The sequence below is a fragment of the Azolla caroliniana genome, unplaced genomic scaffold, assembly GCF_043228905.1.
Source record: "Azolla caroliniana isolate FFs.n. ecotype wild unplaced genomic scaffold, voAzoCaro1.0.p SCAF_21, whole genome shotgun sequence".
Classification (NCBI taxonomy): domain Eukaryota; kingdom Viridiplantae; phylum Streptophyta; class Polypodiopsida; order Salviniales; family Salviniaceae; genus Azolla; species Azolla caroliniana.
Genome location: NW_028230456.1, coordinates 9,520,163 through 9,534,438, shown reverse-complemented (window position 1 = coordinate 9,534,438; position 14,276 = coordinate 9,520,163). Strand labels below are relative to the sequence as shown.

The 14,276-nt window shown below is 36.9% G+C and overlaps 1 protein-coding gene across 2 annotated transcripts; it reads right to left on the bottom strand.

Annotated features, from left to right (window-relative positions):
- Positions 1-4,254: 4,254 nt before the first annotated feature.
- On the bottom strand, positions 4,255-8,884 carry LOC147850602 (heparan-alpha-glucosaminide N-acetyltransferase-like protein (DUF1624)). 2 transcript variants are annotated; one of them, XM_087336412.1, is made up of 13 exons: positions 8,530-8,864; positions 7,501-7,638; positions 7,095-7,176; positions 6,933-7,009; positions 6,730-6,845; positions 6,377-6,494; positions 6,102-6,218; positions 5,893-5,960; positions 5,705-5,771; positions 5,507-5,585; positions 5,285-5,376; positions 5,025-5,168; positions 4,255-4,915 (listed from the first exon to the last, which is right to left on the bottom strand). In XM_087336412.1, the coding sequence occupies exons 2-13, from the start codon at positions 7,633-7,635 to the stop codon at positions 4,880-4,882; spliced, it is 1,131 nt and encodes a 376-aa protein (XP_087192538.1). In that variant the 5' UTR covers positions 7,636-7,638; positions 8,530-8,864; the 3' UTR covers positions 4,255-4,879. The 2 variants fall into 2 exon arrangements, with proteins under 2 accessions (XP_087192538.1, XP_087192539.1); XM_087336413.1 differs by lacking the exon at positions 4,255-4,915 and having other exon boundaries at positions 5,019-5,168; positions 8,530-8,884.
- Positions 8,885-14,276: the final 5,392 nt, after the last annotated feature.

Below are 14,276 nucleotides of genomic sequence, written 5' to 3'. Positions count from 1 at the left end.
ATTATTTATCAAACCATGTTTTCCTAAGTTTCTTGGTGCATTTCCATGATGTGCGGTTGGTCGAAAAACATTTGTTTGTACAGGAGAGAATGACTTTCTTGAAAGCTTCACATTTGCATGCTAGTGTGGCACCATATTGTATCTTTTTCATTTGTAACAGATCCTCAACCATCTTGGAATACATGGACGCTCGCTTAAGGTTCATGCTCAAGTGCGGTTGTTTATTATCTTCCATCTAGCCTTCTCACAATCAAACCTATGCATACATTTGTGATCAATACATTAAGGCCTATGATTGGATTCCGTTGTCCATTGACCAAGTGAGAATTTATGTATACGATCCAAAATACCTTCGGAAAGTAGCACATAGTCAATCACATTATTTCCGTTCTGTTTTCTACGTGTCAAACCATTAGTGTTGGGCCATAAGGAAATACCATTTGCAATAAGCAATCCGGTCTATTGCACATTTGTAGGAGTAACTTCCCAAATTTGTCCGGATCTTTTTCATCACTAGAAGAGCGTTTATACATTTGCATATCCTCTTGCATCCTTGAGATATGTAGCATGAAAGATTTTTGTGAATCAAGTTAGAAACTTCTTGTACGAGCATTCATCTTCTAGATTGGCAAAATGTTGATCTTTATCCAAACAAGCATAAAAGTTAGAATCTTGATGAGGAATGTAACATCCAACTACTGAAAAGTAGGCAAATCATTAGGTGTTTCTATTTTGAGCCATATGTAGCATTTATGTTCATCATTTTTTATGATTGACACATATTTCTCTATATCCTTCTTAACCAAGCATGCCACCCCTCCTTGTCCTCTTCGTTGTCTTGGATTTTTCTCCCATATCAAAGAGTGTACATTATAGTTTTCTAAACCTTGAATCCTTTGAGTATCATGCTCCCATGTTTCAACAAGAAGTGTGATATTTGAGTCATCGGTGAACTCCTTTATGCCAAATCCCGCATTCCATGGGTATCCATTGCAATTCCAAAAGCATAATCATAAAAGGCGTGGGTTAGTCTCATAGGTCACGTGTCCCTATTTGCCTACATTTCCATCAAAGAGAGAGAGAGAGAGAATTAGAATTAGAATTAGAATTTTTATCGTCCATAAAGAGGCCAATTTTGACCTAGAGTTTACATGTGTTCTTGATATATGTCTCCTTCCTAAGAAGGGGTATTCATATGTTGAAGCACAAAGTCTCTATGTGTTAATAAAGCATACACATATGAGCTCAACCTTCTAGGTGGTGTCTTAAGTAGAGAGAGAGAGAGAGAGAGAGAGAGAGAGAATTAGAATTAGAATTTTTATCGTCCATAAAGAGGCCAATTTTGACCTAGAGTTTACATGTGTTCTTGATATATGTCTCCTTCCTAAGAAGGGGTATTCATATGTTGAAGCACAAAGTCTCTATGTGTTAATAAAGCATACACATATGAGCTCAACCTTCTAGGTGGTGTCTTAAGTAGAGAGAGAGAGAGAGAGAGAGAATTAGAATTAGAATTTTTATCGTCCATAAAGAGGCCAATTTTGACCTAGAGTTTACATGTGTATTCTTCCTAAAAAGGGGTATTCATACATTGAAATAAAAAGTCTCTATGCATGAATAAAGCATACACATATGAGCTCAACCTTGTAGGTGGTGTCTTAAGTATGGCACTTAAGTTATCACTCTTAGTATGACATCATATCTTAAACGAATTGCACTATATGTCGAGCATGTGAAAAGCAAGTGACATTCGTCCTTTACAATGCCTTCATTGCATACTTGACATGCCTTCAAATTTGCTACATTTTGATACCATGATGCAATTTTCATACCTAACTTGTGAGATCAAGTGTGAAGTAGTGTAAGGGCTCTACGAGTATTTCTACTCATATTGGTAATGAGATATGGTTGGGTACGATCAATAGGAATTCTTGCTTTATATTGAGACCAACATTCAGGGTTGACATTTGCAATGTAGTATTCTAGCTTTGTCCTCTTAGCATCTTCCCACTTCATCCTTAATGATTCGACCGACCTTTCCTCAATCCTTATATATTGCATAGTATCACCTAAAAGTTCTAAAAGATCATCCATACCCCATCTTCTAACCCATTTTCTTATGTCAGCAACCCAATCGGATGAGAGAATTTTACTCTTATGATTCTTTTGTAGCTTACATCCAACATTCCAAGCAAGATGTAGTAATCGATGCTTCGGCATATTCTTGACCTTTGTAATGTATCTATATACTCTTTGGAGTGTCAATATTTCTATGGGCCAAACACCTATTTCCAAGAGCATAACCTAGTAAGAGGTAGTGCATTTAACTCCTAATTGCCTTCTTAAGAACATCTTTTGAATTTTCTCAATCTCATTCCATGAATTAAGGGAGATGGTGCCACCCCATACTTCTACTCCATAAAGCAATACATGAGTTACCATGGCATTGAACAACATTTAAGAGTTTTACTTCCCATCCACAAGTATCATTTTGGTTGTATTGGTTCTCCAAAAAGTAATACGATTTCCAACCGGCTTGAAGCCTAGAATCAAAGCATGCACTCCATTTATTTGTGGCAAATACATCAATACCAAGCTATTTAAAGCTTTGAACAAATTGTATATGGTCGCCTCTATATGTAAGCATAGGGTAATGATGAGGTAGGTTAGTTTGCACTGCCATCATTTTTGTTTTCTCCACATTCACTGCTAGTCCACTATTATGGTAAAATTCTTCTAATGCCCCAAGTAAATGTTGCATGCTATCAACATCATATGAGAAGAGTACCACATCATCTGCATATAGAAGCAATAAGATAACATGTTGCATCAATTTGGGGGCATTCAATCCTTCTTCATCGGCAACCTTATTCACCACTTCTTCTAATTTATCAATACATAAGCCAAAGAGTGTGGGTGATAGTGGACATGCTTGCTTGATCCCCATATTACCTAAAACTTACTTTGAGAATCCACTATCTATTTTTAGTTGACATTTAACTTGTCCATATATGTGTGCAACAACAACTCGGTACTCTAACGGTGTGTCAATCTCTACCATTCTACTCAAAAGCTAACTTCGTGGTACAGTATCAAAAGCTTTCTTGAAATCAACAAAACAACAATAAAGTGTTTTTCCTTGTAGTCGACTCTCTTCCATGATTACTCTTAATCTGACCAAATGATCTACAATGGAGTGTTTTACTCTCTTTGAATCCCTTAAGGAAGTCTTCATTCTTATGTGCATTTCACAATATCATGCTCATCCATGCATACGATCAATTATTTGTGCTTTGCAAACGATGCATGTGTGTGTGTATGTGTGTGTGTGTGTGTGTGTGTGTGTGTGTGTTATCCTCTTTTAATCCCTTAAGGAAGTCTTCATTCTTATGTGCATTTCACAATATCATGCTCATCCATGCATACGATCATTTATTTGTGCTTTGCAAACGATGCATGTGTGTGTGTGTGTGTGTGGGCATGCACGCATGCGTTAAAAGAAAGAGATTTCTTTTGAAGCCTCTTTAAGCCAAGACACAGATGTCATAAATGCTCTTTCTTCTTGAGGATAATCACTTTGTACGGACATGGAAAAGACTCTGGACATTATATTATATATGTTGCACCAAACTACAATATCATCTTCCTCTCTAGAAGGGAAGTCGCAACACTGATGGATACATGCAATGACACATATCCCTTGCCCACAATTTGTTTGCACTATTACTTCTATGTGACTCAGCTCACATTCTCTTCAATGCAAGAGGGAAATTAGGGCATAAACCAGTAGACTTACCAGCTTTGCATGTTTTATCTTGAACATGTTCATGACTGTGAGTATCAATCACATAGGTCATATTTGACCCTTGAAGGACAATAATAAAATCCTGTCTCTCTTTCAATGCACAAACAAACAAGGTTAGTTCAAAATCTGCAGTTTGCTTCTTTCTCAGGTTTTGCTAATTGAGATATTATTTCATCTAGCTTTCCATCCCCAAGAAGAAACATTGTGGGGACAGTTATGGGCACTAGCAAAGAAATCAGATGTACTCTTCTCATGAACACACAGCAGGATTCATTTATGCATTTCATATCATTCCAGTAGACATGAAACCTAAATTGCATAAACAAGTTTAGCAAAAGAAAATATTACGTTCGCTCTCTCAACTACAGGTTAGAAAATTTTAAAGTATATAAACCAGGGAAATACATCTTACAAATGAAACAGAATTGTGTAGTATTGCAAACCCATGAAAAAAGTGTTTGCTTAAGGAATTCAAAATTTGTCTAAAAATAAATAAAAGAATTAGAGTAAGCTTTTCATTATATAGCTTGAAAAGGGAATGAAACCATATACTTTACTACAGGGGTGTGCAAAGTGGGGTGAATGACTTCAAACCCGCTCTCAAATTAAGGCGCACACATCACCTCAGCAGTGGCATCTTTCAAAGTCTCTTCGTAAAAAGAATCATCTATCAAATAGTACACAAGCAGGTCTTTGACTCGGTTCATCTCGCCGATCCAGTTTTATCTTCATCTCATGACCCCATGTGCAGAAGCTTGAGTTTCTGTTGCAGATCCTATTAAATAAATAAATAAATATATATATACAGAGAAGGAGATGTATGTGTGTTTGTATATATGTATATATATATATATAATATTTTTGCCTCGAACATGTGGAAGTTGGAAGCTATGGCGTTCATCATTTGCTTTAGTTAAAGTTGTTGTACCACTTAGGAAATATATGGTACAACATATATTTCATGTGATTTGGCTTTTGATTTCCTTTAGTAGGCAGCGCGCCAAACATGGATGCCTCCTTACACCCACATCAATCACCAACATCCGATATGGATTAAAATTTAGTTCTCCAAGCTCAAATAACTCCAAGTCCCTTTAGTATAATGTGTATCTAGTTATGAAACCAATAGAGAAAGTTACATAACGCATACAAAGACAGCATTCCGTGGGGCCAAAACAAATTAAAAATGTGTGTATATATGTATGTGTATGATTTATACCACATTGTTCTCTGGAGATTTCCAATAGATTCCATGAAGCGCGATCGGAAGAACATCACATGCAAACAGGGCATATACCATTAACGCATGCGCTCCAATCCATTTAAACACAATCATAGATGATCGCCATTTATATACATCCACCTACAAATGATTATTCCAAGCACAAAAATTTGGTTCATTCATAAGTCATAAATACTAGAAAAAGAGTGGCAAGTGCATATAATCACAAAAAACTCTAGATAGTTTTTACCACATACCAACACAAAAACTGCCGTAAAAGCCAATGCAACTACACCACCAGTAAGCAGCATATAACTTAAACTGTAGAGTTGCTTGTTTAAAGGTATTCCTGGATGTGCCCAAAACAAGATCATGTTTGTTTAGTTTTAAAATGATGCACAAGTCCCATTTCTTCATTTGGGCAGAATTGAATGTTTGGAAAGCTTGGAACAAGAAAAAAATGAGGTACAAATGCTTGCCTATAGAATCAAACACCAGCCCCATCATCGTGGCGACTACCCCAAACACAATCCATTGCAAGAGCTGTCTCTTATGACCCTATAAAAGTAGCAATTGTTATGGATTAAAATAAGAAAATAAAATTTTGACTTTCTAAAGAATCATACACGGGGCAAATTAAAAACATTATCAAATGCAGAATGCTTTATGATCATTACCTTCACATGCAATAACACATGCCCATAGTGAGCACCGATGAAGCACGTCAAAATAGCGGGAAGAGTACTGTGATCAAAATATAAATCCAAAGTAAAGTTTAAGAGACATTTGCTTTATACACAGAGTCCTGAATCATAAGACAGCAATTTTGTGAAAGAAAACCAAAAGAATAATAGAATGTAAGTACCTTAGAAGGCCCTCCGGATCGAATGGCGCCGAACACCAAGAAGGTGATGGGGAGTTATCATTACATTCCTACATAAACATAAAACAATGAAATTAACAATTGACACCTTTGAATTGTTTTCATATAAAAAAAACTGTATAGTTTTTAAATGGGAGAACAATTAGCTTTTGCGATAAGTTCTGGGACAAGCTGATAATAAGAGTCTTTACCTTGACCCGGTGATAAGGTGGACGCTGATATAGATGTGAGATCCCAAGTACTGAGCGATCGATAAAACTCACAGCGTTGCATCCTGGGCTTAAGCTCCCCCTAACATTGCATTTTACCTGTAAAGGTTGACAATTTGTCATTTCACAAATACCTCGGATATTAGGTCTAAAGATATAATGTAAATATTAATAGATATGGACTACATTCAAGAATAGCATACATATTGTGGTTTCACGCCATGTTTATATAAATACAAGACTGAATACTTTGTTACCATGGATATATTCTTCAACCCCTCCGACAAAGACATGGGATCTTCAAATTGCCAGTCGGGTACATAAATTCCATAAAGGAGACCAGTATATATTACTGCAATCACGAGCGCAGCAACCCTTCATGTTTCAAATATTCAAAACAAAATTGACCATATTAGTCACATTACAAATTGGATGTTAAAATGATGATTAGGAAAGCAAGAAATCATAGTGACCACTTCAAGGTCTAACCGTTAGAGATTTCCAATGAGAAGAATACTACTAACTCAAAAAATACACGAGTATGTGATATTCCATATACATGGTTAGATGCATAAATACACGTGTGTGAGTCTGGGATTTGCTTGCTTACCACTGTACATAATAAATCTTGACGATTCCAAAGAAATTCTCATTAGGTTGAGGAATGTGTTTGCTTGAACGACATACTTCACATAAGGCCACGATCACATAAGCAATTCCAATTCTCTGAATAAGATAAACAAAACTCCATTTACTGCAAGATCAAGGAAAAAAGTAGAGAAACAGCTTAAAAGATACGGGTAGAAAGGAAACCTGAAGAATACCCATGATTCGCAGTGACTGCAGATCCACACCGAATCCTAGATTTTTTATGCCGTGTAGATATCCTCCTAAATTTACATCCAATTCCTTCTTCACTTAAATAAACCATGAGATTATATTGTGGAACCTATACAGTCGAAAGTAGTTTCAAACCTTGGAGTACCAGGCCCAATCCAAAAAGCTTCAGAAACCGCAAGAGCACCATAACAAGAGCCGATCTCTTATCATCCACAAACTGCAAGATTTATAAACAGTGTACATTACATCATGAAAGATTATATCTCCTCTAGTGTATTCATGTAAATACATAATATAAGATATGTGCCACACATACCAATGTGGAAAAAATAGAGTTATGTCAAAACAAGGAATGGCAAAGGTAAAGACATTTCAAAAAGTAATGCATTAATAAATAGAAGACAATCCAATAATATGAACAAGTTGCTACATTAATGTCCATTTCTAAATAAACAGAGAGGCAGGCTATTATGCTAATCGACGTGCCAAAAAGCTGAAAGAATGAATATCAGACAATCAAGAGCGGTTATTTAAGACTCACCTTGCAAGCTAAGGCTAGCGAGATGCCAACCATGAAGAGGAACGCAGGGAAAACAAAATCCGCAAAGGCAACACCATCCCAGGGCGAATGGTCCAGGGCACCCCACAGCCCTCCGCCATAATCCACCAACACCATTGCCTGATTAACACACACACACACATATATATATGCATATAACAGAAAGAAATGTATATTTTTAGCATCTCATCTGATCCATATTTCTTTGATGAGTAGATAACTGAGAGAACAAGCATAATAATAAGCAAAAACATTAACACGCATAATATAATATTAATACGTATAATATGAACAAGGTACAACTACATTCATGTCCATGTCTAAATAAACAAAATAGGCTATTACGCTAATCTGCATGCCAAAAAGCTGAAGGAATGAGTATTAGACATCAACTCATCCTATGCGTCATTGAAAAATGTAAAAGATTTGAAAACAAATAGAAAAATGTTGGCCTCGAGATTTCTTCAGTATTTATTTGTCATGGATTGTCAGAAAAAGGGACGCGTTTTGCTTACAATTTCTCCAATATTAGGGTGCTCTTTTCTTCAATCAAAATACACTAGCAGAGGACAGTGATTACAACCCAATACATATTCTATTCAATCCATTGCAGACTCTAAGGCTTTAGTCAATTCAATCCAATCTCCAATCCAATCCATCCAACTTATTGTAAATTTAATCACTCCATTGCAACTTATTTTATTCCAAGGAGATCTGTACATATACTACATGTGTATATATATATATATATATATATATATATGCACACACATTCATATGCGTATTTGCATGCGCATCTGCATGTGTAGTGTATGTGTAGTAAACCATTACATGCTTGATGCATGATTGGTGAACTATTAGGTGCTCGATGCATTCAGATGAATGCATATGAAGTAGGAGGATGAAGAACAGATTTTAGAATGTATACATCTAATTGTAACAACTAGACATGTTATGGTGAAGTGAATGAAAATGCAATATGTGTGTGAAGGAGAAATATGGGACTTTTACCACGACAGTCAATCCGCGGAAAACATCGAGCGATTGCAACCTCTCCTTCTTGGGTGGGCTCCCAATCACCGGAGCAGGCAAGTCCTTGAAAGAATCCAATGGAGGATCAAAGGCCCTCTCATGATGACCATGGCCAGGCGAGATTATAGCAGCATTTTTATTGCTGCCGGTGCGATCCTTCTTATTTGATGAATCCTGATGATTCAGAACAGAAAGTTGATTCAGAGTGTTTTCTTCTTCATATCTGATAACATAAGGAGCAGAGGTAGGATTGGAAAGGAGAGGTTTCTCTTCTTCGTCTTCTTGTCTGTTCTTCTTCTTCGTCTTCGTCGTCGTCATCATCACTACCATTTCTCGCTCATGGCCAGCGTCTGGACCAGGACCAGGACCAGGACCAGGACCAGGATTTCTTCGTTTGTAAGCATGGACGACGTTCTTCTCATTAACGCCGTCGGAATCATCACATTTGATCTGCTTCTTTACCTCTTCTTCTTCTTCTTCTTCTTCTTCTTCTTCATCATCATCATCGTCTGCTTCTTCGCGCCGCTTACTATGCATGTGATCGGATGGAATGAAGATGGACCAATCTCCTCCTCCGTTACTCATCTTGGTTCTGTTTCTTCCAACCGAATCGAATCGAATCGAATCTAACCGAACCGAACCGAACCGAACCTACTCTTTCTTTTTTTCGTTTGCGCTACTCTTCTCTCCTTTTTCGTTTCTTTCTCGCAAAGCCTTTGTCTCCCTCTGGCTATGTTGGGGCAGAGGTATAGTATTAGGTTTTTGTAAGTATGTAAGTAAAGGAGGAGGAGGAGGAGCAGGAGGAGGAGGAGGAGAAGAACCCTAAGAATAACGATCCAATCAATGTATGTGGGTAGAAGTGAGTTTGAGGGAGGAGAAACGGAGGAGAAAGAGGAGGATTAAAGGGGGGAGGTCAGAATTAAAGGATGCGAGAATTAAAAAAGCAAACCAAGAAGAATATAAGGCAGGCAGGCGCAGAGCAGGCACACAGAGGAGAGAGAGAGAAGATCAGAAGACAGAGAAGCGCAGAGAGAGAGAGAGAGAGAGAGAGGGGGGGTAGGGTAGGGTGTACTACTCTGCTCTCTGCTCTGTTCTCTGCTCTGATTTTGTTTTGTTTTGTGCCTTGCTTTTTTCTCTGTTCTATAATTTCTCTGTCTATTTATGTATGTCATGGCCTTCTTCTCTCTCTCTCTCTCTCTCTCTCTCTCTCTCTCTCTGTCTTTCTCCGTTTTTAGTTTTATTTTTTGGGGAGTGGCTGACTGGCTGACTGAAAGACGGACTACTACTACTGGGTAAATTAATAAATCAATCAATAATACACAATAAAAAGAGGAAACTAAAAAGACTTGGTAGTGTTGATTTTTTCCGTTTGATATTAGTGCTTTTGTTAGTTAAAACTTAAATGTATGTATACATACATATATAATGTGTAATATGTATGTAATGTGTGTAATAATATGTATGTATGTATGTATGTATGTATGTATACGTATGTAGTTACCATATATACATATGTATACATACATATAGTGAATCCCTCGTGATTCCTGCCTCTCTCTCTCTCTCTCTTGCAACCACTCGCATCATCATCTCGTGGAGACACACACCCCAAATCAAAATTATCTCCTCCTTCTATCCCTCGTGTCCTTAGTTTTCTTCTTCTTCTTCTTCTTCTTTTTGTTATAAATATATATGTACATGCGTGAGACTTCCACCGACCAAACTCCTTCGGTCGTGACCATGCATGCGCACACCCCTTGAGTGGGAGAGAATTCTTGTCTAGGGATATAATTATTGCCTAGGGTCAAAAATACATGGGATTGGGGATTCGCAATCTTGGCTACTTTTGTGTGACGTTTTTTTAGGGCACAATGTGCATAGCCTTTCTGCGTCTTTTTGCCCGTGATAACACCCAACTCCTTGCTTCACCTCACATCAAAGAGAATGTGAGCCACATCAATTGTATTGAAGTGAATAGAGTTTGGATTGTGACCAAGGGGATGATTCGGCTATGTGATCTAGAATGGAGAGAGACATCCCAAATGGATGTAGCTCAGTTGATAATGTTGTCTAACGTCAACCCCTAGATTCCACAATGGCATTGAGAGAGAGAGAGAGAGAGAATGAGTGTGTGTGTGTGTGTGTGTGAGAGAGAGAGAGAGAGAGAGAGATTTTAATGTTTACGATAGATCTATTGCTATCTGTGAGATGGGGGATAGCCCATGTTAAGGATCGAACCTAAGTTTTAGAGGTAGAGAGGGCACATTTATGTGCCAACAATGCTAGCTTCAAACCATGGTGTGTGGAATGTGACATTGTTTGCCACTACACAATCATTAATATATGTATATATGAGCATGATGAGTCTATAACCAAAAATAAAACTCCTTGGGACTATATTATTGTATGTAGTAAGCTAATGAATGCTTTTAAGCTACACTTCTATAGTCACATTATTGTATGTAGCAAGCTATCGAATGCTTTTAAGCTACTCTTCCAAAATTCAGCGCGGTGTTTTGTTATCCTTTTTTAATCCCTAAGGGAAGTCTTCATCTCATGATCATCCAGGCATCGGATCATTTGTTTGTGCTTTGCAAACGAATTCATGTTGCAAGACAAAATTCAAGTTTAGCAATGATTTAAATATCCCAAACACTATTGTAATTTGTCATCATGAATGGTAATTTTGACAGAATGTTATGTCTACAATCTAGTGATGAAAATTCATGGATGGGAAAGAGGGGGGGGGTAGGAGGGTCTTGATTATATTATTTCAATAGAATGCATTCACTCTAAATAGATGGAGGTATTTTGTTACTCAATCCTACAAGGTGAAAAGGCAAGTAATACTAAATAATGTTTACTCAAAATTATCAGCAGTGTACAATCATATGTGTAACAGCCAAGGTTGAAACACTCACATGTTTACACATTATTTTGCTTTTGAATATAATTGGAATAATTTGTTATCTACATAGAAATTGTAAACGCAAAACACTCACAACTGTCGAACTATCATAATAGATTGATGTAGTGAGAGGATATCTCTCGAGTTAAAAAATGTGAAGAAATGGGTATGAAACACATTGTGAATATCTTGTTCATACAAATGGACTTTGCCCCATCGGTTTCAGTTGCAAATATCTCACGTTTGAGGTGCATTGAATAATAGGTTGGTTATTCCAACTGTATTAAATATGTCCTTATATGTGTTGGTTGGCAAACACTTAAGGGTCTCGACAAGAAATCGATACAATTGAAGAGGGTGTTGGCTGTATTTGTCTATTATCCTTTTCTTACACACACAAAGCTTTCATTATTACTTCTCTTCCATCTTTATGTATAGATTCTTCACATGCCAATTTTTCTCACAGCATCCTCATCATCATGAGTGTATCAAACATGTAGAATTACTTACCAGATTGTGTCCTCTTGGAAATTGGTTCGTACTTGTAAATGAAATACTTATTTGAGCTTAGCATTCTTATAAGTGCAAAGCATTAAACTAAGCCAATACTTTATTTTCTTAGTTGGTGTGCCCCCCTAGAGAACAACTTAATGCTTGTGGTCCAATTGTCACCCCATAGTGACCAAACAAATATCTTGTTGCGGAGCTTCTTAAGGTTCTCCCACACATGTGCGTACACACTTTTGCTGACCCAGTATGATGTGCACAACCTTTGAATATACACCTCTCTTGATAGATAACTCCAACACCACAAACCAAACACACTTTTTTTTTTCTCAATGGACACAAATATAAGCCACTTTGATACATTTTGTATTGTGATTATGACTAATCAAGCAACACAAGAGGTCGTGCCTTCAACCCCTTTGTTGTCCATCTCCTTTCACTCTTCCTTGTTGGCCTTCCATAGGGTCCTTGAGATCTAGTCTTGCCATCAAAAGGTGCCCCCACTCAATGCACATACCGGATAGCCCTTGTTCTTCATTTTTCACTTTAGCTCATAAGTATGCACGAATTCTCATGCATCCTTATCCTTCAATTCCTTTATTTATGTCTATGATTCCTTGGTAGCCAACCCGTGCTTACTTTTTCTATATGGCTTTGCTCAATCGGTAAGAGTGCATATTCCTACGTATAACATAACTCTAAAATCGGGATTTTAGTTTATGTTTTTTTATTCTCTCTTGCATGATGATATCCATTCATTCATTTTTCTTGGATGAACTTTTTTTTAACTTTCCAACATATTCATTCCGAGGGAAATGTTCCTTAAAGCACACTAGGAGAGTGAGAGAATTTGGTAAATGATAATATGTCCAATGGATTTCTATTATTTATTGAATTTTTTTCACTCTCTCGGTTCCCTTAATAAAATTACTAAGGCTTTTTCGTTGTCAGATCCAATCCTTGGGCAAGCAAGGTGAGGTGGTTTTTCATCTTGTTCATTTATATATCGTGATATTAATGTGAATATTGGGATCTAAATTAAGTATTAACATTTGTGTTTTTCTGAAGAGTGTTTAGACTTGTATATATTGAACGTTCAATGCTCAATAATTTCTCACATGTTTTGCCAACACATGCCATTAGTTCATGAGCATCTTTTCTCTCTCTATCGAGTGTTATGTGTATTCTAACATATTTCTATGTTGTGTTTTGAATTTGAAATGTCATAAAGGTCAAGAGTGACTAGACACAAGGCAAATTATAAGCAAATAAACCAATAGCATAAAGCATATATGCGTAAAATTCCATATAATCGCTTCATTATAAACAACATGTTTTAAGATCGATTCAAACGAGATATTACGAGCTAGCTCTAATATTTCTTTCTTTCTTTCTATGTACACTATAGTACACATTGAAAAGTTCAATTGTTCAAGGACATGAGTAAACTACTTGTAATGGCTCAATCAAGTTATGGCATTGATAAAAATGGTTTGCTTTTTGAAGAGGGTGGTAGACGAGACAATGGTCACCAGATAGGGACATTTTACTTGAAGCATAGAAGCCAAAGGAGAAGTTATACGTAGCAGGAAGTTGCCAAATATGAAGGTGCCTATAAAGAGGGAGCTCAAACTTGAGGATTTGTGGATCTCGTGCTTAAGGCTCGAGGAAAACACAACTATGCCCTCTCCGAGGTACAATAATCGAACAATACTACTCCACACAAGCATGTTGAGACGAGCCATTGGAAACGAAGAAGAAAATAGGAAACTGATAAATTAGCTCCAAGATATTCTTTATGATAACAAAGGATTGCACCAAATTAGGAAGGTCCTAGGAGATTGTTTGCAATTATGTGTGTGTGTCTATTATTTGATAATAATAAAAAAATTAAAAAAGGAAGGAAATTTCAGATATATTATTCATTTGCATCTTGAGTGTGTGTGTGTATGGGGATATGCTTACGCGTAAAATAATATGGAAGAAAAATAAAAAGGAAGGAAGGGAATTGAGCAGTCCTTTTTATTCGGTGGTGGACTCATTCCTCGCTATTATTTTTTATTTTTATTTTTATATCGGGAACTGATTCCGTACGGAAGTAGCGGACGGTGATGCTGACGTCAGTACCGTTGACTATGGCATCCGGCCCCGCCCAAAAGTAGAGTTAAAGTTAGTAAGCCCTCCTCTCTTCTAAGTGTTGTCGACACACACTCTCTACAATTTCTAAACGTGTGAGACTTATTATATATATATATATATATTATATTATATATAAATAAATAAATATATATATATAGAGAGAGAGAGAGAG